Consider the following 24,159-nt stretch of genomic DNA (forward strand, 5'->3'; position numbering starts at 1 on the left):
ACTTGTTTCTCAGCAGCAAACTAAGTATGAGCTTACCTCACAGTGTGTTTCTACACTTGGCCAACTGCGAAAGAACTATTGTGCACATATAAATATGGTCATATAACAAAAACATTATTACGGAACACTAGAGGACTTTAAACGCAGAACTCCGAAGCTTGAAGGAAGAACAAGGGGTTATTTGCAGTTTTCAAGTGATATGTACAATAGTGAAGCAGGTGATGTAGTCGTGCAGGGGTCGAGTTTCCAGGGAATCCAAGGGGACAGGGACGAGAAAACGCTGTCTTCTCTCTTCTCCTTTCCTACTTCGCCTACCACTCTCCACTTGCTCTTTCTCGAGCCTCCACAGGCAATAGGAACAGGTCCAGGATATCTGTGCACAGAAGAGTCAAACTACAACTGACGCAAAATTCACACGAACAATGCAAATAGTTTCTAACCGGGCTTTCACTAGCCCGAGTCAAACAACAATCCAGTGATGAGTACTGCGCTTCTTCCTTCTAAATAGTTGCAGGCAAATGAGGTGCGGGTGTTCATCATCCTCCACAGGTGTGTAGGCCAAAGGCAGAAACCCGTTTCTCCCAGGCGACAGAGGAAGAAGGAGACAGACAGACAGAAGCACAAACAACACCTGTTGCGAGCGTGGGCCAGCCAGAGAGGCAGGGGACCGTGACAAACATGATAATTGTTCTTTTACTGATTTCTGTAAAAATGTTGGCGAGTACCTTGTTATATTCCAAAGTTAAATATGCATGAAGTATGCCAGGAAGTGAATTCTTAAAGGTTTACTGACACATGCATTGCAGTGCATGAACTTCAGTTATTAAAAAGCAATCATTGCATCAAATCCAATCTTTTTGAAACCAGCTGATAACTGTTATTATGATCCTGTATTTTTAAAAACTTTGTCATAATATCTCAATCTAGAACATGTCAATACCAGCACTGTTTATCCATTTTACAGCATTTCTGAGTGTTAAAATATGGTTATTTCAGACACCTATTTTTACACAGAACGAGGGATAACTAGAAGATAAGCCTGGCATCAATATGCAACAGAAAAATGATTAAAAATGATCTTGATGCATGCTTAATCATCCAGGTAAATACCAAAAAGCTGATTCTGTCCCTTTGGACGTGGTGTTTTTGTTTTTTAATTGAAAAAAAAAGTTATGACATGTTTTACTGGCTACCTATGAATCCTGATTCATAGAATATGGGTCACAGTGAAAAGATGACAGCCGAATGCTAATACCACATTTTAGGGTGGAGTAACTTGTTTCTGAGTAAGGTCAAACTATTTGGCAATTATACAAGTACAATGACTGAAGCAGTCACAGTGCTGAGTTTCAGTTGTGGACAAATAACATTAATCATAGGTTAGTTATTGGTGGCTGTAGTTCAGGAAGCAGAGCAGGTAATCGGAAAGTTGGTGTTTCAATCTGTGGCTGCTGCAGACGGCACGTGAAACATGCCAAGTTGCTCTCCGATATGTTCATCGGAGTGTGCATGTTAGATAGAAAACGGCTGTGGCATAGAAAAACGCTGTTTGGCTGAATAAATAAAACACACTAAACACACTTTAGTGAGTACCTGTCACGGTTCTGGGTCATTTTGACCCAGCTTTTTCAGTTTCTTATATTTTGGTATATTTCTGTATTGTGATTCATGTTCTGGTTCTATTTTGTATCTGCGTCTTTGTAAATTGTTTCTCGTTTCCTGTTTTACTTTGAAGGTTCATGTCTGATGTCTGTGTGTTAAATTTTACTTCCCTCCTGTCTCGTTAGCCCTAATCTCTCCCAGCTGTGTCTCCCTCCTGTTGCCCATTCCCTGATTACTCCCCTGTGTATATAAGCCCTGTGTTTCCTTTGCTCTCTGTTGTGTCGTTAACGTCTGCTCACCCTCACTTTCTGTTTGGCAGCCTGCCTGTTTATTTTCTTGTGTACTCTCAGTTTAGTTAGTTTTTTGTTCAGTTGCTTTTCAGCAGTAAAGCTGAGTATTTTTGAGTTACCTTTGCCTCTGTGAGTCCTGCATTTTGGGTCCTCTCTTCCTGCCTGCCAGCACACAGCCATAACAATACTAGTAAGGCAGCAGATTGATACATGTGAAATTAAATAGGACATTATTTTGTGAAAAACATCTTAGTGTTGTACATACAGCTGTTTGGCATACAGGTATGTGGAAAAACCTCACAATGCCTGGACTGGACTGTACAGCATCTCTGGACAAGAAAACAGGAGATGGCACTGCTCTGTGTCAGGGGTCAAGTTCAATAATACTGATGCAATATGGACAAGATTGGCTTAGAAAACTGTGCATGAATGGACAAACCAAACAAATGGAACGATGCTAGTTGTACTAAAATGTACACATTTTTCTGCTGTAATGGTAGAAACATTTGGCGATTAATGATTATCATTAAGGAAATATGGCTGATATGTTTGACAATTAAAATAAAATTCATATTAAATCTGAAACTTAAATTCAGCTAGTATCATTTTTTTCTTTTTAAGTGATAAAATAGGCAATCAGTTTAATAAATTTGCATTTTGTCTCTTTCACAGAAAAAAAATCCTTCCAGCAACAGATTCTTTTATGTAGGCAGTGCATTTTTGACAAGAGAGCTTGATGGTGGTGCCATCTAGTGTCCAAAGTATGATGGTTTTAGTTCTAATCATTTGGGTTGTATTTATACAAAACATATAAAGCATATATGAAATTCACTTCTGAGGACTTAAATGTGGCAGCTTCTCTGAAGCAGTTTAACATATTACACATGTATCTTTATTTAAACAGGAAATCTCAGATAAAGATGTATTTTGGATGAGTGACTGGCAGCAGATTAAAAAAAGGCAAATAACTTATAATAAATAAGAACACTTGGAGATTGGAACTCCTGCGAAAGGGAAAAAGCAAAAACTTTGTTTTATGAATATACAACATGTTAACTTTAGCCTGTTATAATACCATTGTGATGTCGTGAGGTGACATACTGCATGGAAAAAAATAAAAATGTGTTGTACAGCTGTTTGTGATGGTTCTCAGTCATCCAGGAGCTTCGAAAGAAAGCAACAAGATTTTACAGTTGCTTTCTTTCCAAGTTCCTTAGACTACTATGACAGCCAACACAAACATATTGCCTTGCACTTTGCCTTGAACAGCCTTCAGTTGGTGTGGCAATAAAAGAGGATCAAGATGTGTTTTACAGCTCTTTTCATGTCCTTTCAAATAAGATGTTTACTCAATATGATTTCTTGATTTTTTTTTTCCAAGGTGAGTTTGATCTTCAAACATGAAGCCAAGGTCAAATGCTTATTCAACTTAGGTACTCATGTCCCCCAAGGCCTAGTATATTCTTATGAAGTTTAAAGATGACCATTAAAAAATTGTGGGTAACATAAAATCTTTGCTCATTATCACATTTGGTTTGACTTTGATGTGATTTTCACCTAAATTAAATCAACGTGAGCTGTTATTGGTATCAGCCTTCACACAAAATTAGAACACAAGATCTTAAAATCTCTGGATGCTAAACTGCTAACAAACACACAAACAAATACTGATTACCAGAGATGTAATCCGATTACCTAAGGGATTACTATTGCAATAACGGTAATTAGGTTGCCGTTACTTTCCTGTAGGAACGCTGCGTTACCGCTTTACTAAAACCCGTGATTTTTTTGCGAGAAATTCTCATGACAGTGACTTAAGATAAGATAAGATAAGATAAGATAACCTTTATTAGTCCCACACGTGGGAAATTTGTTTCCCACGAGTACGCGAGTAAGCGAGTAAGCGAGTACGATGTTCATGACAACAGCTGTGTGCAGATCAACAATGGATAATAAATGGAGTGCGGAGAGATTATGAGCATGCAGCGTTTAAAGCGTGGAAGTACTGACCTTACTTTGAGTTTGATTCCATAAAAAGTGACAAAAACATTAGCGTCCGTTGTGCGTGAGAAGAAAACTTCTTTTTACAGCGAAAAAACCCCCTAAACTTCCAAGCAAGCACCGAGTGCGCTACCACGTATTTCCGTACCACGGAAATTCACAGAGAAACTCGCGGATTCTTCCACTGACCGCCGCGGCACACCTGCACCAGGGCAAACCTCCGCCTACAACACTCCTGCTTTACGGGTGAAAATAGAGCAAAAGGACCGCTAGTCTTTGACTTTATTTATTTTCTGCTGTGTTTTACTTGCATCTATTTGAAAGAGTGAGTGTAAACACAAAAAATATTTTATTTTATGTGCTGGAATGTGTAGAAAATAGGTTTCAATGTTAAACAAATTTCTTCCAGTCAGAGAATGTTGCATATAATTAAATTTTTGCTTGATGCATAAAGTTAAAAGCTTAAAACTAATAAAACACGTTTTAAAAAGGGACCTTTCCATTTGATTACATTTTCTATGATGGATTATGCAGAAAAAGTAGAATTGGGCTTTATCAACTATTCAGGTTGTAAATCGTGTTTTTAAAAAGTAGCTAAGTAACTAAGTAATTAATTACTTTTGAAAATAAGTAATCAGTAAAGAAACGGGATTACTTTTTGGAGAAGTAATCAGTAATTAGTTACTGATTACTTTTTTCAAGTAACTTGACCAACACTGCTGATTGCACACTCTCTCCTTTCAAGAGAGAAAAAGCCAATAGAGACATAATGAAGACAGACACATACAACACAGATAGACATGATCATTCAAGCCAAAATGTTCAGGTGCTCCTGACCCTGCTTTTTATCAGTGCTTTTTAAGGATTGAGAGTAAAAACAAACTTTGCAAATAAAATGGAAATCAAAATAAAATAGAGACTTAAAAAAGAATACAACAATCTTGTTGTCTCTTCCTCTTAGTTGGTCACTTTTTTTCTCCAGAGCTGTATTATCATCATGCAGAGCTGCAAAACTCTGTCCTTACAGGTTCATGTGTTATTATTTTATAGGCTTATGAGTAGTTTTTGTGAGAATGATCAGTCAGCTAATGTGCCTCTTCGTTTTGCTTTTAATAAGAATATGAGATGTTACCTATTTTATTATAGGGGTATTGCATATTGCTTAAAAGTAGCACATAATCACTTAAACTCAAGTGAAATTAGGCTAACTAGCTAATTTACACTAACTGCTGATTTAAATATTTTGCTGTTCACACACTTGGATACGCTCTTGTTTATCATTCAAAGCTTCATGTGTTTCATATCAGCTTCTCAGCAAACTGGTCACCCAGCAATAATGCGAACATCTGTCATACACACATATGCTACAAGCAACCTTTAACATGGAAAAAAATGAATGTTACCTCATTCTCCCCTGTAGAGGAGGGAGCATGTAATCGTTTTCTGTTTCTTTTCTGTCTGCCTGTTTGTTAATAGGCTTAGGTTGGCTAAGCGTTTGAATTTGACCTTTATTATTAGCACCCAAGGTCAATGTTCACCTAAAAAACAAAACAAAAAGACCTTCAAAAAACCAAATAAAGTGCAAGTCACAGTCCAAGTTGTATCTACATTGTGTAAAGCAAAAGAAACATACTGACAGACTTTCCATATATCATATATATGGAAAGATATGGAGAGCGATGTGCAACACACTTAACACACTTTTGACATCATAATGATTCCATAACATTTTGCAAAATCTCAAATGCAGAAATATATCTAATAATCGTAAGTACACCTCATAGAGGCTGAATAATCAGTCACACGATCATACATTTCTGTCTGGTGTTGTAATTAAATCATGTCACGAATCTCAAAGAGAAACACAAACAGCAAAATTATGAGAAGGGTCCCAAAAAATGGTACTTTGAGAAGATACCATGTCAGAAGTAACGAGATGAAAACAATTATCCACAAGTCACAATCATTTCTTATCCACTCTAATAAATTGAATATTTTTTCTATTAACCATTCTACCCATTTTACCCATTCTGGTACGCTATCATCACCTAAGGATCTTCTAACTGTTAATTCCACATTTGCTGCTGGCCTTCCAGCTCTTCCTGTGTCTGGAGCGTCTGCAGAGATGCTGTTGTTAGCCTTATTGTGGGTGTCTCCTTGTGGTAACATCTTGCTGGTGTAGCGCCAATCTTTGTTTTCTGCAACTATCTGGTCTATTGTGTTGAGCAGCTCTGTAACCTGGGACTGGTTGCTGATCTTGTCACCCTGTCCGTTGTATTTATTAATGATGTGGTATCGGCTCTTGCATTTCCTCATTAGATCACTCAGATATTCATTCTGATCTATGAACTCTTTGATCTTCATTTCATCTGAGTCTCGTCCATCCTGAATAAAGACAACTGCAGCATATTTGAAAACTTCCTCTGAGAAATACTGGCTTATTTTCTCAATAACAGCCTTCTGATGCTGCTGCTCTGTGGATTTCTCCACTTTGAGCACAATGAGAAAAGCATGAGGCCCTGGAGTGCACTCAGTGATACACCTCAGTATTTCAGGTTTCAGCTCCTCCTCTGATCTACCTGGGCCAGAGAAATCAGGAGTGTTGATCAAGGTAATCTTTCTTCCATGGAGAGATTTGGACTTAGTTTGGCATTCAGTGTTAACTACAAATGCATCTTCTCCAAACATGTTGTTTTCTAGGCTCCTTTTCCCAGCTTCACTGTCTCCCAGCAGGACAATCCTGTACATTTTTTCCACTGAAAGGAAGTGAAGACAATAAATAAATAGCAACATTTGGTTCTATTATTGGAGGGAAAAGAAAACAGGAAGGATAAACGTTACAAGTCAGAAACTTGACACTCCTGGACTACTCTGAGTTATTCCTCTGTTGTAACAGAGCAAGCTTGGTTACTTAAGGAATACAACTGAGTCACACTCATAACTTCTCAAAGATGTTGTTACCTTCGAGGTACTTTTGAGCCTGAGCTGTTTTTCCTTTTTTGGATGGAACTAAAAAAGCAAAATGAGCAAGAATAACATTATTCAGTTTATTCAGGACTGTTTATTAATATTGTCACATCAGTTAATTTACTACATTACATAGAGAGGAAATAGTTAATCATACATTCCATAGATTGCATTGCTTAATGATACACACAGAAATACAAATACAAATACACACAAAGAGAGAAAAGACAAACTCAAAGCTCGAGTCTGTGTGAGCATGCAAAAAACAAACATTCAAGTAATAATCTGTTTTTATGATGATTCTGGAGTTTGGCTTTTTATTTTGGATAGGTCTGCATTTACTCAGATCAAAAAGGTAATGTCACCTGGTTAACAGAATAATTCAGTGATTCAAGCTTCACAAATACCCAAAGTGATTTGTCATTTCTTTAAACAGGCTGTGTGGGCCCATCGAAACCAATAACATTTTATCTAAAATATGTAGATGTTATATCTGCAGACGTTTAGCAAAGGACTCACCGGGCATGTTGGTTGAAGTGAATCAGCAAAGAGCAGAGCTTGATAACTCTTGTGTGTCTTGTTGCTTTTGACCTACCCTTCTCCAGGTTAGTTTCACCTGCTGTAAGAAATATTTGGGGGTGTGGATAACTGGAGATTTCCCTTTACAAGGAAATGTAAGCAACATTTTGTTTCCTCTTTGCATTTATAAAATCTTAAAACAAATAACTTCAATGTCACTCATTCTGTTTCCTTGTTGAGATCTAAGTTTTTCTTTCAGTCTTTTTAGTAGCCAATCTTCCAGTCCTGGTATTCTTCCAGGGCTTCAAATAAGAAAAAATGCACTGAAATTATGGTTGTTTCTCTTTATAAACATGAAGTAAGGATTTTGAATAAAATGCAAACGAAATAAATAAGATCAAACGTTTATTTATTGAAATAGATGACCATTAAGAAAAATACGACGGTGTGAACTAAAGTAAAACCAAGTAAATTTCGTTTGACCTGATAATAATATGTAATATAATGACTGAAATTCCTGATTTTGCCATGAATGGTTTTTGCACAGTGCTGTTGAAGTCCTGCCAGAGCATTTGAGTCCAGCTGAGGCTTCGACTTTGACAGCGCTATGAGAGCACCTTGATTTTTATTTTTCTAGCTATTCATTTTTTCTTCATTTTCCTGTTGCATGACTCAATTTCTATCACATTTTAACTGTTGGACAGATGGCATCACAAACTTTACTCTTGAATGCTTTGACATACAGAGGTGTTTACTGTCAACTCAATAACTGCAAAGTTTCCATTTCTTGTGTTTGTAAGAGAAGCTCAACTCATCACCGGTCCACCACTGTGTGGTGCTGTGACGTGTTTATGCTGATATGCTGGGTTTGGATTTCATCAAACGTTGCACGGCTAACACCTCCACCTCAGTCTCTTCTGTCCTTCTATCCAAATTATTCCAGAAGTGTTGTGTTTTTTTTTCAGCTCCCATGTTTTTTTAGAAAACAAACAAGCCATACCTGTTCAGTCTTTTTTTGTAATTGAACTCATGAATGGTAAATGATGCATGTGGAGTCTATGATTATTAGCTTTTGTTTTATTTTTTTATATTTGATTTTCACTTGTGAATAGTAAGCCTTTCATCATTGATGTTGTGCTGACACATTCATGAATTTCACAGATCAACAAACTCTAAAACCATAAGCATCTTTTTCATTCTTTGTTTTTCTTCCTCCTTCCTTGTTTTCAGTACTTCCTCTACCCAGAACTGGTTTGTCCTGAATGCTCCAAGAGAGGATGCTTTCACTTTTTGAATACAAAGCAAAAACAAACAAGGAGGAACTGAAGTAAACTGAAGGTGGCTGTGATGGCAAATTATTATGTTAAAATTATTTGAGTTTGTTTATTTAATTTTGAGTGTCTTAAAATAAGTTACTGTTTCTAACCTTTCACATAGAAAGAAGGATAAACTGCCCCAACTATTAGACCCAAAATTGGCACTGCGCATGATTTTTAATGGCCTCACATAGTCTTTACTGTATGTGTCCTGCAGCCAATACCCTTTTTTTTACAGTGCAAATGTGTCAAACCACGCCATGTGTGAATGCTCCCTGATTGGTGTGATTGTGCCATTCTACACTTTGCTCAACCAGGAAATTATTGTCTTTCATTGCTCAGCAGTGCTGTTGTTGTATTGTGTGTGATAAGACCTTTTGTATAGAAAAATCACTTTAATTACTAAACAGTTTATCCAAAATTACTTGAATTAAAGTTGGATTTCTGCACTTCAATTACAAATAATTTAAAATGTACTACGTGGGAATACAAAACAAAATTAAGAAAAGAAAAAAATCCTAACTGTAACTCATATGGAAGCAGTAAGGATATAGTTTTCTGCATTTTAACTAAGTTTTTATTAAATAAATAATTACTCATATGAAAGGGCTTAGAGAGAGAGAGAGAGAGAGAGAGAGAGAGAGAGAAAGAGAGCTGCGCAACATACTTTGTTTCAAAACGATGCCCTGTGACATCACAATGACGCCATAACGCTTCGCAAAATCTCACATTGCATGAATATAACTTAAAATCTAAAGCTTTTACAGCTCATAGAGGCCAAAGATTTCAACTAGTTCTGCTCCAGTCATATGTATAAAGATTATAATACACACCATTTTAGTATGTAATGCTTTAAGGTCATAGCATGTTGTACTAAAAACATCATAGTTTTAGTGAGTTCTGACTCTACCTGTTTGTTTCTGTATTCGGCAGAGTAAAAGTGAACTTTACAAGCTGACAAAAACATAATAAATATATAAAAAATCAGTGGTTTGGATTATATGCATGCTTTGCTGCCCACCAGCAGGCTTGATGGGATATATTCGTGTCAGAGACAGACTTTTTACATTACACTATTTCTGAAAATGTATATATAATGCACCAAGATTTTTAGAGTTTGATGTCATTATAGAGACACCAGATAAGGCTTTTGGTGGTTTCAGCCTTAGGTGTGATTAAAGGAAGCAACTAAAACACAGTTAATTATTTGCTTTATTGCTTATTTATACATAAAAGAGAAACCTTGCACAAGGTTGATACACTATACCCAAAGACGTACAGAATAAAGACAAAATATATGTTAAGATGTATTTACTAATTCCATATTATTACATTTTTTTAGAGCATTACATAAAAGCAGTTATAATTCTTTGGTGGAACAGAGAATATGGTAAGACAGAAAGCATAAACTGAGTTCACACTAATTTCTGATTGGATTATGTTTTTGTTTTTATAATCTAAAGGTAGACACAAGTACAGTAACCCATAGTAAACTGAATCAACTACAAGACATGTATACATGTTTGGAAAATAATTTCTGTTGAAAATATGATTTTACAACAAAAAGAGACAAAGAGAAAAAAATGGGTTTTTTTTCTTCATGGAGTAGAATCTCTTTTTAAGAAAACAAAACAAAAGACACAATGACTTAAACAATATTTGTGACCATATCATGCATCCTGTATCTTTTAAAACATGTATGATGTTGGTCTTTAAATTAAACCAGTCACACAATCATACAGTTCTGTCTAGTGTTGTAATTAGATCATGTCATGAATCTTAAAAAAAAAAAAAAAAAAAAAAAAAAAAACACAAACAGCAAAATTACCAGAAGTGTCCCAAAAAACGGTATTTTAAGTAAAAACCATGTCAGAAGTAATGCGAGGAAAACAATTATCACCAATTCAAAATCACTTCTTATCCACTCTATTATAGTGAATGTTTTTTCTATTGCCCATCTTACCCATTCTGGTACGTTACCATCACCTAAGGCTCTTCTAAGTGTTTCTACCACATTTGCTGCTGGCCCTCCAGCTCTAGCTGAGTCTACATCTGTTGTTCCTGCTGCGTTTGGTGTAGAGTCTGAAGCTGAAGTCACTAATGTTATCGCTCTTGCTATGACTGATACTATAAATACGGCTCCCTCCTTTAATAATGGTGTTCCTACTGCTACAACTACACCAAACAGAAAACGTACAAAGCACTCCAGTCCTCCCGCTTCCTCTGCTTTTCGAGCAGCATTGCCGTCTTCTCTTTCTCCTTGGAGAAGAAGATCTTCTTTTGTCTTCACTGCTTCTTCTTCTTCTCCTGTTTTCTTTGTTGTTTCTCCATCTACATTGCTTGCCATTTCTGTCAGGGTACCATTGCTTTTCATTTCTGATATAGCATTTGGTTCCTCTGCTCTGTTTGTTGTCCCTGGGGTTAAAACTACAACAGCTGGTCCAGAGAAAGCCTTTGCTACTGAAGTTGCTGCACAACCTGTCAATTTGATCATCTTATTCTTAGAGAAGCTGTTGTTAGCCTTATTGTGGGTGTCTCCTTGTGGCAACATCTTGCTAGTGTAGCACCAACCTTTGTTCTGTGCAGCTATCTGGTCTATTGTGTTGAGCAGCTCTGTAACCTGGGACTGGTTGCTGATCTTGTCACCCTGTCGGGTGTAATTATTAATGATGTTGTATCGGCTCTTGCACTTCTTCACCAGATCACTCAGATATTCATTCTGATCTATAAACGCTTTGATCTTCATTTCATCTGAGTCTGGGCCATCCTGAGTAAAGACAACTGCGGCATATTTGCAAACCTCCTCTGAGAAATACTGGCTTATTTTCTTAATAACAGCCTTCTGCTGCTTCTGTGTGGATTTCTCCACTTTGAGCACAATGACAAAAGCATGAGGCCCTGGAGTGCACTCAGTGATACACCTCAGTATTTCAGGCTTCAGCTCCTCCTCTGATCTACCTGGGCCAGAGAAATCAGGAGTGTTGATCATGGTAATTCGTCTTCCATGGAGAGATTTGGACTTTGTTTGGCATTCAGTGTTGTCAACCATAAATGTATCTTCTCCAAACATGGTGCTTGCTAGGCTCCTTTTCCCAGCTTCACTGTCTCCCAGCAGAACAATCCTGTACATTTTTTCCACTGAAAGGGAGTGAAGACAATAAGTAAATAGCAGAATGTGTGTCCTATTATTAGAGGGAAAAGAAAGCATAGAAGGAGAAACATTGCAAATTTAAATATGCTCTCCAGGACTCCTGTGTTATTTCATTTACGCAAAGCATAAGAATAGGAGAGCATTCTGTTGTAACAGGCCAAGCTGGCTTTACTTAAGGAATGCAACTTAGACAAACTCATGACTCCTTAAATATGTTGTTACCTTTGATGTACTTTTGAGCCCCAGCTGTTTGTCCTTCCATGACAATCATTGTTGGTGGAACTAAAAAAGCAAAATGCGTAAGAATAGCGTTATTTGGTTATGACTGTTTTTTCATGTTGTCATATGAATGATTACTAATGCCAACTCAGTTCATTTGCAACATTATGTAGAGAGGAAATAGTGATAGATGGTGTAGATTATATTGCTTAATGATACACACAGAAACACAAATACTGTGTTTATTTATTCATTTTTTTGGAATACCTGTGTCTTCTGCTTGTGCTGTTACTCCTTTTGGTCCTATGTTTTCCTGCAAAACTGTGACACTTGGCCCAAAGAAAGCCTCACTCAAAGGCCCAACTCCAGGGCCTGTTAAGTTCATCCATACATCCTTTGACAACTTCTCTGACCCTTGTACAACAGATTAATTGCAGTTTATGATTAATAGATACTATAACAATAACAACACACACACACACACACACACACAAAGATTGAGAGAAAAGGCATTTACTAAAGGCAAACTCAAAGCTTGATTCTGTGTTGCCATACAGACCATGCAAATAACAACCATTAAAGTAATAATCTGTCTTTATGCATCTTCTGGAGTTGCTTAATAAAACATCACCATAAAAATGAAGTTCAAAACAGTGCTGTGACTTTCACTTTATCCTTATAATGCCTTTTGTATCATATTTGATACATGAGTTTCTGTGACTTTCTCATTGACATGATCAGTACTTGCAAAAGTTGCCAAAAACGCCCAATGTACCAAATGTGATACAAAAAATATATAATATAAATATATCATACACAGCATGATATAGCAATAGTTTGCTTGATAAAACATCACCAAAAAAAAAAAGTTCAAAACAATTATTTGCTCTATATAATTTTCCATTTAAATTAAATATGAATTTTTTTGGCTTTTTATTTTGGATTGGTCTGCATTTACTCAGATCAAAAAGATAATGTCACCTGGTTAACAGAATAATTCAGTGATTCAAGCTTCACAAATACCCAAAGTGATTTGTCATTTCTTTAAACAGGCTGTGTGGGCCCATCGAAACCAATAACATTTTATCTAAAATATGTAGATGTTATATCTGCAGAAGTTTAGCATTAAAAGGACTCACCAGGCATGTTGGTTGCAGTGAATCAACAAAGAGCAGAGCTTGACAACTGTTGTGTGTCTTGTTGTTTCTCCAGGTTAGTTTCACCTGCTGTAAGAAATATGTGCATTTTGGGGATGTGGATAGCTGGGGGTTTCCCTTCATGAGGAAACTAAATATATGCATCATTTTGTTTCCTCTTTGCATTAATAAAGTCTTAAAACAAATAACTTAATTGTCACTCATTCAATTTCCTTGTTGGGATTTAAGTTTTTCTTTCAGTCTTTCAAGGGGTAGCACCAATCTCCCAGTCCTGGTATTCTTCCATGGGTGTAATTACTTCACTTTGCTTTCAAATAATAAAAAAAATGAAACAATGATTGTTTGCCTTTATAAACATGAAGCAATAATTTTGAATAATAATAATTTTGAAAAATATATATGGTGCATAATAAAGTAAAACAAGTAGATTTTGACCTGATTACCTTAAATGTAATGTTTTACTTTCACTTAAATAATAAAATTATTTGGAAAATACATGTAATCTAATGACTTAAATTTCAGATTTTGTCATGAATGGTTTATGCACAGTGCTGTTGAAGATGCATGACTCAATTTCTATCAAAGTTTAACTGTTGGACAGATGGCATCACAAACTTTTGTCACGGTTTGCGGGGGCAAGCCGTGTGGAATTATATAGGACCAGGATGCGGCAGCTCTGGTGCAGGTGAGTATTTATTAGGACCCAGGATCATGACAGTCCCCCCCCCAAAGGCTGGCTCCAGACAGCACAACAAGAACAGAACTGCCAGAAAAACAGAAAGCCACCAGACCAGGGCGGGCGGTGGGGGTCCAGGACGGAGGGCACGAGGCAAAACAAAACAGGAGAACCAAAAGGCCAAACGACAAAAAGAAAAACACGAGTCCAAAACCAAAAGAAACGAAGCACACCAGAACACAGGAAAACAGAGCCCAAAACCAAAAACAACCAACGAAATGAAACACACCACAGCCCAAGAAAAACGGAGTCCAAAACAGAAGAGCCCAGGGGGCCGGCCAGGGGGCCGACAGCACAGGAGTCCAAAACAGAAGAGTCCCGGGGGCCGGCCAGGGGGCCGACAGCACAAGAGGCCAAAACAGAAGAGTTCAGGGGGCCGGCCATGCGGACGGCAGCGGCGGTCACTCAGGGGTAGGCAGTCCGGGGGCCGGCCGTGCGGAAGGCAACGGCGGCCACTCGGGCGAAGAGGGTCCGGGGGCCGGCCATGCGGAAGGCACCGTGCGGAAGGCAACGGCGGTCACTCAGGCGAAGGCAGTCTGAGGGCCGCCCACGACGGCGATGGCGCCCGGCCAGTGGTCTAGAAAACAGCCGTTCAACTCCAGACCCAAACGAGGCCGGGCCAGGCAAAGATGATGAAGCCGGGGCCGGGCCAGGCAAAGATGATGAAGCCGGGGCCGGGCCAGGCGAGGATGAAGAAGCTGCTGCTGGCGGCTGGACGGGCTCCTCGGGCCCCCCAGCTGACGAGGCAGGAAGCAAAGGCCGGAGCGGTCCCTCGGACCCTCCAGCGGAGACACGAGACGAAGGCCGGAGTGGTCCTTCGGACCCTCCAGCGGAGACACGAGAAAAAGGCTGGACGGGCCCCTTGGACCCTCCAGCAGAAGCTATCACCAAGCCAGCAGACATGGAGTCCTCTGGCGGACACGAAGGCGACTGGCAATGCACTGAGCACGGGCTCTGCACAGGCAATGCTGACATGGCGCAGTTCTTAGGTGGCTGCTTAAACTTCAGGGGTCCAGAATCAGCTGGGGACTGAGACCTAGACTCTGGGGAAGCCCTGGAGCGGCAAACTGTGCCAATGGCGACTGCACCATAAGAAGCACCTAGAGGTGTAATTAAACTTTCTCCCTGCATGGAGTGAGTGTGTGAGGCCAGTAACAATGCAGGTGGCACTGGCGCTACGGGTGACTCTGGCGCTGCGGGTGACTCTGGCGCTGCGGGTGACTCTGGCGCTGCGGGTGACTCTGGCGCTGCGGGTGACTCTGGCGCTGCGGGAGCCTGAACTACAGGTTGCGCGGGAGCCTGAACTACAGGTTGCGCGGGAGCCTGAACTACAGGTTGCGCGGGAGCCTGAACTACAGGTTGCGCGGGAGCCTGAACTACAGGTTGCGCGGGAGCCTGAACTACAGGTTGCGCGGGAGCCTGAACTACAGGTTGCGCGGGAGCCTGAACTACAGGTTGCGCGGGAGCCTGAACTACAGGTTGCACTGGAGCCTGAACTACAGGTTGCACTGGGGCCTGAACTGAAAGTGACTCTGGAACTACGGGGGTCTGAACTACAGGTTGCACTGGAGCTACAGGGGCCTGAACTGAAGGCGACTCTGGAGCTACGGGGGCCTGAACTGAAAGTGACTCTGGGGACTCTGGAAACCGAGCCGAGGGTAGCTGCGGGGGAGCTAACTGAGCCGAGGGTAGCTGCGGGGGAGCCAACTGAGCCGAGGGTAGCTGCGGGGGAGCCAACTGAGCCGAGGGTAGCTGCGGGGGAGCCAACTGAGCCGAGGGTAGCTGCGGGGGAGCCAACTGAGCCGAGGGTAGCTGCGGGGGAGCCAACTGAGCCGAGGGTAGCTGCGGGGGAGCCAACTGAGCCGAGGGTAGCTGCGGGGGAGCCAACTGAGCCGAGGGTAGCTGCGGGGGAGCCAACTGAGCCGAGGGTAGCTGCGGGGGAGCCAACTGAGCCGAGGGTAGCTGCGGGGGAGCCAACTGAGCCGAGGGTAGCTGCGGGGGAGCCAACTGAGCCGAGGGTAGCTGCGGGGGAGCCAACTGAGCCGAGGGTAGCTGCGGGGGAGCCAACTGAGCCGAGGGTAGCTGCGGGGGAGCCAACTGAGCCGAGGGTAGCTGCGGGGGAGCCAACTGAGCCGAGGGTAGCTGCGGGGGAGCTAACTGAGCCGAGGGTAGCTGCGGGGGAGCTAACTGAGCCGAGGGTAGCTGCGGGGGAGCTAACTGAGCCGAGGGTAGCTGCGGGGGAGCTAACTGAGCCGAGGGTAGCTGCGGGGGAGCTAACTGAGCCGAGGGTAGCTGCACGGGAGCTAACTGAGCCGAGGGTAGCTGCGCGGGAGCTAACTGAGCCGAGGGTAGCTGCGCGGGAGCTAACTGAGCTGAGGGTAGCTGCGCGGGAGCTAACTGAGCTGAGGGTAGCTGCTGAGCAGGTGATATGCTGCTCGCAATATCATCTGCTGCACAGAACACTGCCCCTGAATGAACGGTCATACAGTCCGAAAATGAAAAAGAGTCCTCACTCACCACAGCCGGCGAATTAAAAGCCCGAACGTCCGGCTGTGGGGTTGCACACCGGCGGCGCGATCTGCGTTTCCTCCCCGCAGACGGCTCCGACGAGCCGGGCAAGATCACATCCGGCGAGTCGGGCAGCGGGGCAGGAGTGGCTGAGAGGAGGTGAGGTGTGAGCTGGAGAAAAGCCTGCATGGTTGGAGGAAGCAATTTCAGAAGTCATGGCAGGCCGGAAAAGAGCCGTTGTAGCCGGTTCTCTACGGCGCGGCGAAGCCCGTACGGTGGATTCTCCAGCCACAGCCCGAGGAGGATCTCCACATTGTATGTGATGTCGTCCCGGAGCTCCTCGGACGGATTTACTGCCGCTGGGTCCATGGTGGCTGGTTCGTACTGTCACGGTTTGCGGGGGCAAGCCGTGTGGAATTATATAGGACCAGGACGCGGCAGCTCTGGTGCAGGTGAGTATTTATTAACAACAGAAATACAAACAACAAGGGCACTGGGAGCATGAAACTGAAACCTAAACTGGGTAAACTAACAACACAAACCAGAACCGAAGATGCAGGGAGATCCGTGGGAATACACATAGAGAGACGCAGGGAGACCGAGGGGAAACAACGCAGACGAACCAGCAACTACTGAGACAGAAAACACAACTTAAATACACACAGAGAACACAGGGAGATTACACACAGGTGGGAAACACAGCTGGGAGTGATTAACAAGACGAGACTAGGGAGGCAAACTGAAAACACTCACATAAGACGCAGACCTTCACAATAAAACAGGAACTTACACATGAAGGACATAAACTAAGAAACGCTAACTAAAACAGGAACACACGGGCAGAAGGGAGTAAACACAACCCAAAGGGAGAACAGAACTAAAATCGCGAAGAGGAACACAAAACGCAGGATCATGACAACTTTACTCTAGAATGCTTTGATATACAGAGGAGCTTATGGTCAAATCAATAACTGCAAAGTTTTCACTTCTTGTGTTTGCAAAACCAATCCACCACTGTGTGGTGCTGTGAGGTGTTTATGCTGATATGCTGGGTTTGGATTTCTCCGCATGTTGCACACCTAACACCTCCACCTCAGTCTCTTCTGTCCAAAGAACATTCCAGTAGTTATGAGGGGTTTTTCAGCTTCCATATTTTTTTAGAGAACAAACCAGCCATACCTGTTCACTTCTTTTTTTTTTCTAATTAAACTCGTGAATGGTAAATGAAGCCTGTGGAGTAGGAGATTTAGAGCTTTGTTTTATTTATTATATATATATTGTTTTTTCACTTGTGAATAATAAGCCTTTCTGAAATTGATGGCTGTCCTTATTGACATTGTGCTGACACATTCACGAATTTCACAGATCAACAAACTCTAAAACCATAAGCATCTTTTTCATTCTTTGTTTTTCTTCCTCCTTCCTTGTTTTCAGTACTTCCTCTACCCAGAACTGGTTTGTCCCGAATGCTCCAAGAGAGGATGCTTTCACTTTTTGAATACAAAACAAAAAACAAACAAACAAGGAGGAACTGAAGCTGCCATCAGTAAGTAAGCTGATTGTGGATGTGATAGTAAATTATTATATTAAACTTATTTTAGTTTCTATATTTAATGAAGAAAGAAGTGTGAACTACAATGACCACTTAGCCCAAAATTGGCACTGCACATCATCTCTCATGGTCTTTACTGTATGTGTCCTACATGCGCCCATACCCTTTATTTTTGTTGATAGTGCAAATGTGTCAAACAACGCCATGTGTGAATGCTCCCTGGTTGGCGTGATTGTGCTGTGCTACACTTTGCTCAACTAATTATTGTCTTTCTGAGTTCAGCAGTGCCATTGTTGTATTGTATGTGACAAGACCTTTTGTACAGAAAAATCACTGTATTTACTAAACAGTTTGTCCACAGTTTTGCCTCTGTATACTTTCAACTTTAATTCAAGAGTTTTACAAAAACTTTGCATTAACTGTTTTGCAGAGTTGGTCACAAGTATCTCAAAGACTCTCAAAGATGTCTGCCTTAACTTATTATTTTATGTTTTTTTATTTTCTTTCTCCTTCCTCCTTTCTTGTTCTCTTCCTCTACCCAGAACTGTTTTTCTTGTATGCTCCAAGAGAGGATGCTTTCACTTTTTAAATACAAAAAAAAAAAACTAACAAACAAGAAGAAACTGAAGGTGCCATCATTGAGTAAATTAAGTAAACTGAAGCATCTTAAAATATGTTACAGTTTGTGTACATATGAGTGTACATATGAGTGTGTACATACATAATGTGTACATATGAGTGTCAAACCACGCTGTGCGTGAATGTTCCCTGGTTGGCCTGATTGTGCTGTGCTACACTTTGCTCAACCAGGAAATTATTGTCTTTCAGAACTTTTGTTCTATTGTGCTGTTGTTTCATTGTATGTGACAAGACCTTCTGTATAAAAATATCACTGTAATTACTAAATGGTTCATCCAAAAGTCCTTGAATTAAAAGTGAAATTATTATTTCTGCATTTTCACTTAGTTTTTATTAAATGAATAATGACTCAGTGTAATTTGTGTTGTTTTTGTGTTCTTTCAGGTAAAATTAAAATTTTAAAAAGGGCATGCTTACTTTTTTCTGTTGACTCTTTGTATACATAAGTACTGCATCTAACTTGTTTTTGTTTCTATTTTCTCACTGCACAAAGAACAATGCCAGAATTCTAAAGATTTCAGCTTTTTGAAATTATACAAGGTTGCAGTGAAGTAAATTTTTCACTGCTCTTGCTTTGTCAAATACCTTTTTATTTGTTATTAGAATTCCTCTACTTTTTCTGCTACTTCAGCAAAATTATTAAAACAGGTACTACTGCACCAAAAAAAATGAAAGTAACATTTCACTTGTTGACATTCATGAAAAGTTCGTCAGAAGTTTTTCAAACACTCTAACGTGACAGCCTTTTCCCCCCCTTCTTCCTTGTGTTGAGACGTTCCCCAACCTTGAACTTGTTGCTTGGTGACACCAGGGCTGGACTGGGACAAAAAATCGGCCCGGGCATTTTGACTAGAGACCGGCCCACCAAAAATGTGACATCATTCAGGGGTAAAACCGCAAAGGATTCTGGGAACTTGTGGCAAGAGATACTAGCGCATGCAGGCTTTCAATTGAACTCAGTTACACAGCGATAAAAAGAAACACAAAAAATGGCAAGAAGCTGTTGTATTATTAACTGCAATAGCCGGTGTTATGCCAAAAAGTGATTGTCTGCCAAAAACTGATTTCCGGTATGTGCCAAAAACTGATTGCTTCTATTTAAATTGCTATAAGTAACTTGTTGGGCTATAATATGTGAAACATATGTCAAATGCATCCCTCATGGATGACATAAAGTCATCTCTCCATCTCTCTCTCCTGCTCTTTTATTCCTCTCTCTTGCTCCATCTCTCTCTGCTGCTCTTCTGTCTCCTCTGTCACAGACTTCTCCACTTTTGATGATAAATCAGCCTGGTGCAACATGTAAGGATTGGCACAATTTGTTAAGATTTTGAGGAGTTTGAGAAACTAACCTTAAGCATAAAATAAAATTTACTATCAGTAACTTCATAGCACCCGCCCAGCCGTATATAAACTCCGTCATGCTAGCTAGTACGCAGTACCAGTTATTCTAAACGACTGTAAAAAGTCAGCACAACGAAAACAAACTACAACTAAACTTGGTTTATATCTGACACAGATAGACAGCAGGTCATAACTTCTTACCTGAAGTTCAGTTCACCTGACACTATGACCGGCGGCCGCCTCGGGTCTCTCCTCCTCTTGCCTCCCCTTTCCTTTATCCACCTGCTGGCCTCCACCACTTGCTGATGTTGCTAAATCTGTGGAAGCTATGCCATAGCTACCGCCAAACAATTCAGTTATTTTTACACATTTGGTAACGTCTGCCTGAAGGGCTTGTTTCTTTTTGGCCCTAATTTTTTCTGCACCTCCTTTCCTTTTTTTGTTCTCCATTTTCATTAGTTCGTCTATAAGATTGCTAAACAAGGGGGAGGGTGCATCCGACCTCCTCGGCTGTAATTGGTCCAGCCCAGAGTCGATCATGACCAATTGGCCAATCCAACACCTTTCATTATTTATACCCTTCCAAAAAAAAGAAAAAAAAGAAAAATCGATCGGCCCATAAAAACAAAAAATCGCCAGCGGCCCACCGGGCAAATGCCCGGTATGCCCGATGGCCAGTCCAGCTACGGGTGACACCAGAGGTGAAGGGGGCCATTAGACTGAAGAAGGAGTCCTATCGGGCTTGGTTAGCCTATGGGACTTCAGAGGCAGCCTATAGGTACCGACAGCCCAAGTGGAACGCAGCTCTGGTAGTGGCTGAAACAAAAACTTGGGTGTGGGAGGAGTTCAGAGAGGCCATGGACTTTCAGACTGCCTCAGAGAGATCCTGGCAAAACAACAGGTGACTCAGGAGTGGAAAAGCATTGCTGTACCTACACTGTGTATAGTGCAGGTGGAGCACTGCTGACTGTTTTTATTTGTGGCACAGATGTATGACGCACCCCAGCACATTTGATTGCTTTCCAGCCAGTTGGCTGTTACTGTGCTATGCTTTGCTCAATGCAATGGGAAACTTTTATTGCACAGCACAAACCATAAAAAGTGTGTGTGTTTCAGAGTTCAGTAGCACTATTAAAATTTAACCCTTTGAATTAAAGTTGAAAGTCTGCGCTTCAATCATGTATTGTGTGTTTGATTTAAAGTCCACAGTGGTCTTGTACAGATGCAAAAATGTCTTGTAGTCCACAAAATTACAGACCTATCTGTATTATTACGTCTTGATCTTTAAAGCCCCAGAGAGTGTGCTTACTTTTGATTCTTTATCACAAGCACTTCATCAATCTAACTTTTAATTTGTTTATCATATCAGTCCACAGTAAACCTCTGATGTCTGACACTGGAGTCTGCTGGTGACAGTACATAGTTTAACTTCAAGTTTGTTGAACATCATGTTCATTTAAGGCTGTGTCTCATTCTAAGTGCTCTCTTCAGTCAATTCTGGACTTGACTTTATGATTTTCAAACTGTTCCTGAACTGAAAGGCTGAATAAAAGACAAGTATAGGATGTCTCTAGGATGACATTATCAAACCAACAAAAACTCTTAAAAATACGCCTAGTGGCATGAATGCAAACTTGGTCTCAAGTATCTCAAGCACTCAGGCCTGATGCCTGTCTTCTGCCTCTGTATTTCCAGACGCACAGTGCAACAAAAAATACCAAAGACATTCCTTTCTTTTATTTTTAGATAACACATAATATAGGAGATTTGTGGGAGATAAAACAAAATCAGACATTATAGTGCAAACTTACATATGTTTAGCTTACATTATACAGTATCCACTGATTCCATGACTTCATTATATTAACTAACGTAGATACATAAATGTAGAAAGGAGTTAAAATACTCTGAATGAACAGGTAAAATTATCTATAGTCCAAACAGAATCCCTATCCCAATTTTGATTGATTATAACTTTGTTCAATGTTAGTGGGGACTTGTACATAAGGCACATCTGGCACAATATATCTGCCTAGTGTTGTTTGACAACAAAAATAATAACAAGCAACAGAATCTGTAATAAGATGAGGATCTCAGCATATGGCACTTTGTGAAAAAGCCATGCTACAAGCAATGAGAACAAAAGAAACACCAGCAGTATCACTCCACTACTGTGAGACTGGTTTTGCAGAGGCTGATTTGTTTTTCTTATCCACTCTATTATTTTGTATACATTTTGTATTAACCATTCTACTTTGGTCATTTTTGACTTTATCCATTCTGCTACTTTATTTATTTTTGGCATCATCCATTCTACTACTGGGCTTAATTTTTGCATTAACCATTTGCTTATTTCTTTAAATACCAGTTTGGCTACTTTGCTTGCTTTTTGCATTACCCATTCTGTTAATTTGTTTAGTTTTTGCTTTAGCCATGGTCCTATCCCTACTGCTTTAATGTCTGATGCTATTTCGAGTGCTGTTTTCAGTACTTCTGCTCCAACACCTACCCATTCTGCTACTTTATTTATTTTTGGCATCATCCATTCTACTACTGGGCTTAATTTTTGCATTAACCACTTGCTTATTTCTTCAAATACCAGTTTGGCTACTTTGCTTGCTTTTTCCAGTACCCATTCTGTTACTTTGCTTAGTTTTTGCTTTATCCATGGTCCTATCCCTACTGCTCTAATGTCCGATAATATTTGGAGTGCTGTTTTCAGTACTTCTGTTATCGCTGCTCCACCCCCTAATATTGTTCCCCCCAACCCTAAAAAGGAGCCAAATAAAGCACCCACATTGCTAACTAATCCACCACCAACCTCTGCTACCTTGTGTATTTTTGGCATTACCAGTTCTGTTACTTTTCTCATTTTTTGCATTGCCCCTTCTACTACTTTGTTTATTTTTTCCATTACCCACTTTCTTACTTTTTTTATTACATGCTCTGCTATGTTATTTGTTTTTTCCATTAGCCATTCCAGAACTTTGCTTGCTTTTTGCATTACCCATTCTGTTAATTTGTTTAGTTTTTGCTTTAGCCATGGTCCTATCCCTACTGCTTTAATGTCTGATGCTATTTCGAGTGCTGTTTTCAGTACTTCTGCTCCAACACCTACCCATTCTGCTACTTTATTTATTTTTGGCATCATCCATTCTACTACTGGGCTTAATTTTTGCATTAACCACTTGCTTATTTCTTCAAATACCAGTTTGGCTACTTTGCTTGCTTTTTGCATTACCCATTCTGTTACTTTGTTTAGTTTTTGCTTTAGCCATGGTCCTATCCCTACTGCTTTAATGTCTGATGCTATTTCGAGTGCTGTTTTCAGTACTTCTGCTCCAACACCTACCCATTCTGCTACTTTATTTATTTTTGGCATCATCCATTCTACTACTGGGCTTAATTTTTGCATTAACCACTTGCTTATTTCTTCAAATACCAGTTTGGCTACTTTGCTTGCTTTTTCCAGTACCCATTCTGTTACTTTGCTTAGTTTTTGCTTTATCCATGGTCCTATCCCTACTGCTCTAATGTCCGATGCTATTTGGAGTGCTGTTTTCAGTACTTCTGTTATCGCTGCTCCACCCCCTAATATTGTTCCCCCCAACCCTAAAAAGGAGCCAAATAAAGCACCCACATTGCTAACTAATCCACCACCAACCTCTGCTACTTTGCTTATTTTTGGCATGACCGCTTCTGCTACCTTGTGTATTTTTGGCATTACCAGTTCTGTTACTTTTCTCATTTTTTGCATTGCCCCTTCTACTACTTTGTTTATTTTTTCCATTACCCACTTTCTTACTTTTTTTATTACATGCTCTGCTATGTTATTTGTTTTTTCCATTAGCCATTCCAGAACTTTGCTTACTTTTTGCATTACCCATTCTGCTACTTTGATCATCCTTTGCGTTGCCCAATTGCTTAGTTTTTGCTTTAACCATTCTGCAAGTTTGCTTACTTCTTTTATTACCCATTCTACTATTATGCTTAATTTTTGTATTACCCATTTGTTTTTTTCTTGCATTACCCATTCTGCTACTTTGCTTGTATCTTTCATTACCCATTCTTGTAGGTTGTTTATTTTTGGCATCATCCATGCTACTAACAGTATTGCTATTATGACTCCTATTGTGAATGCCACTCTATCCCCCAAGA

The 24,159-nt window shown here is 40.2% G+C and overlaps 2 protein-coding genes across 2 annotated transcripts; both read right to left on the reverse strand.

The window, feature by feature from the left end:
* Window positions 1-190: 190 nt before the first annotated feature.
* LOC146577861 (uncharacterized) lies at window positions 191-6,641 on the reverse strand. Its single transcript, XM_085267726.1, has 2 exons — window positions 5,919-6,641; window positions 191-373 (listed from the first exon to the last, which is right to left on the reverse strand). The coding sequence occupies exons 1-2, from the start codon at window positions 6,639-6,641 to the stop codon at window positions 191-193; spliced, it is 906 nt and encodes a 301-aa protein (XP_085123852.1).
* A 187-nt stretch (window positions 6,642-6,828) lies between these two features.
* Window positions 6,829-11,828, reverse strand: LOC146577862 (uncharacterized). Its single transcript, XM_085267727.1, has 2 exons — window positions 11,174-11,828; window positions 6,829-6,902 (listed from the first exon to the last, which is right to left on the reverse strand). The coding sequence occupies exons 1-2, from the start codon at window positions 11,823-11,825 to the stop codon at window positions 6,829-6,831; spliced, it is 726 nt and encodes a 241-aa protein (XP_085123853.1). The 5' UTR covers window positions 11,826-11,828.
* Between the last annotated feature and the right edge of the window lie 12,331 nt (window positions 11,829-24,159).

This window comes from Mchenga conophoros, linkage group LG3 (genome assembly GCF_057382185.1).
Source record: "Mchenga conophoros isolate Kocher_MC1m ecotype Shallow Benthic linkage group LG3, M_conophoros_male_GT1.1, whole genome shotgun sequence".
In the NCBI taxonomy this organism is placed as follows: Eukaryota; Metazoa; Chordata; class Actinopteri; order Cichliformes; family Cichlidae; genus Mchenga; species Mchenga conophoros.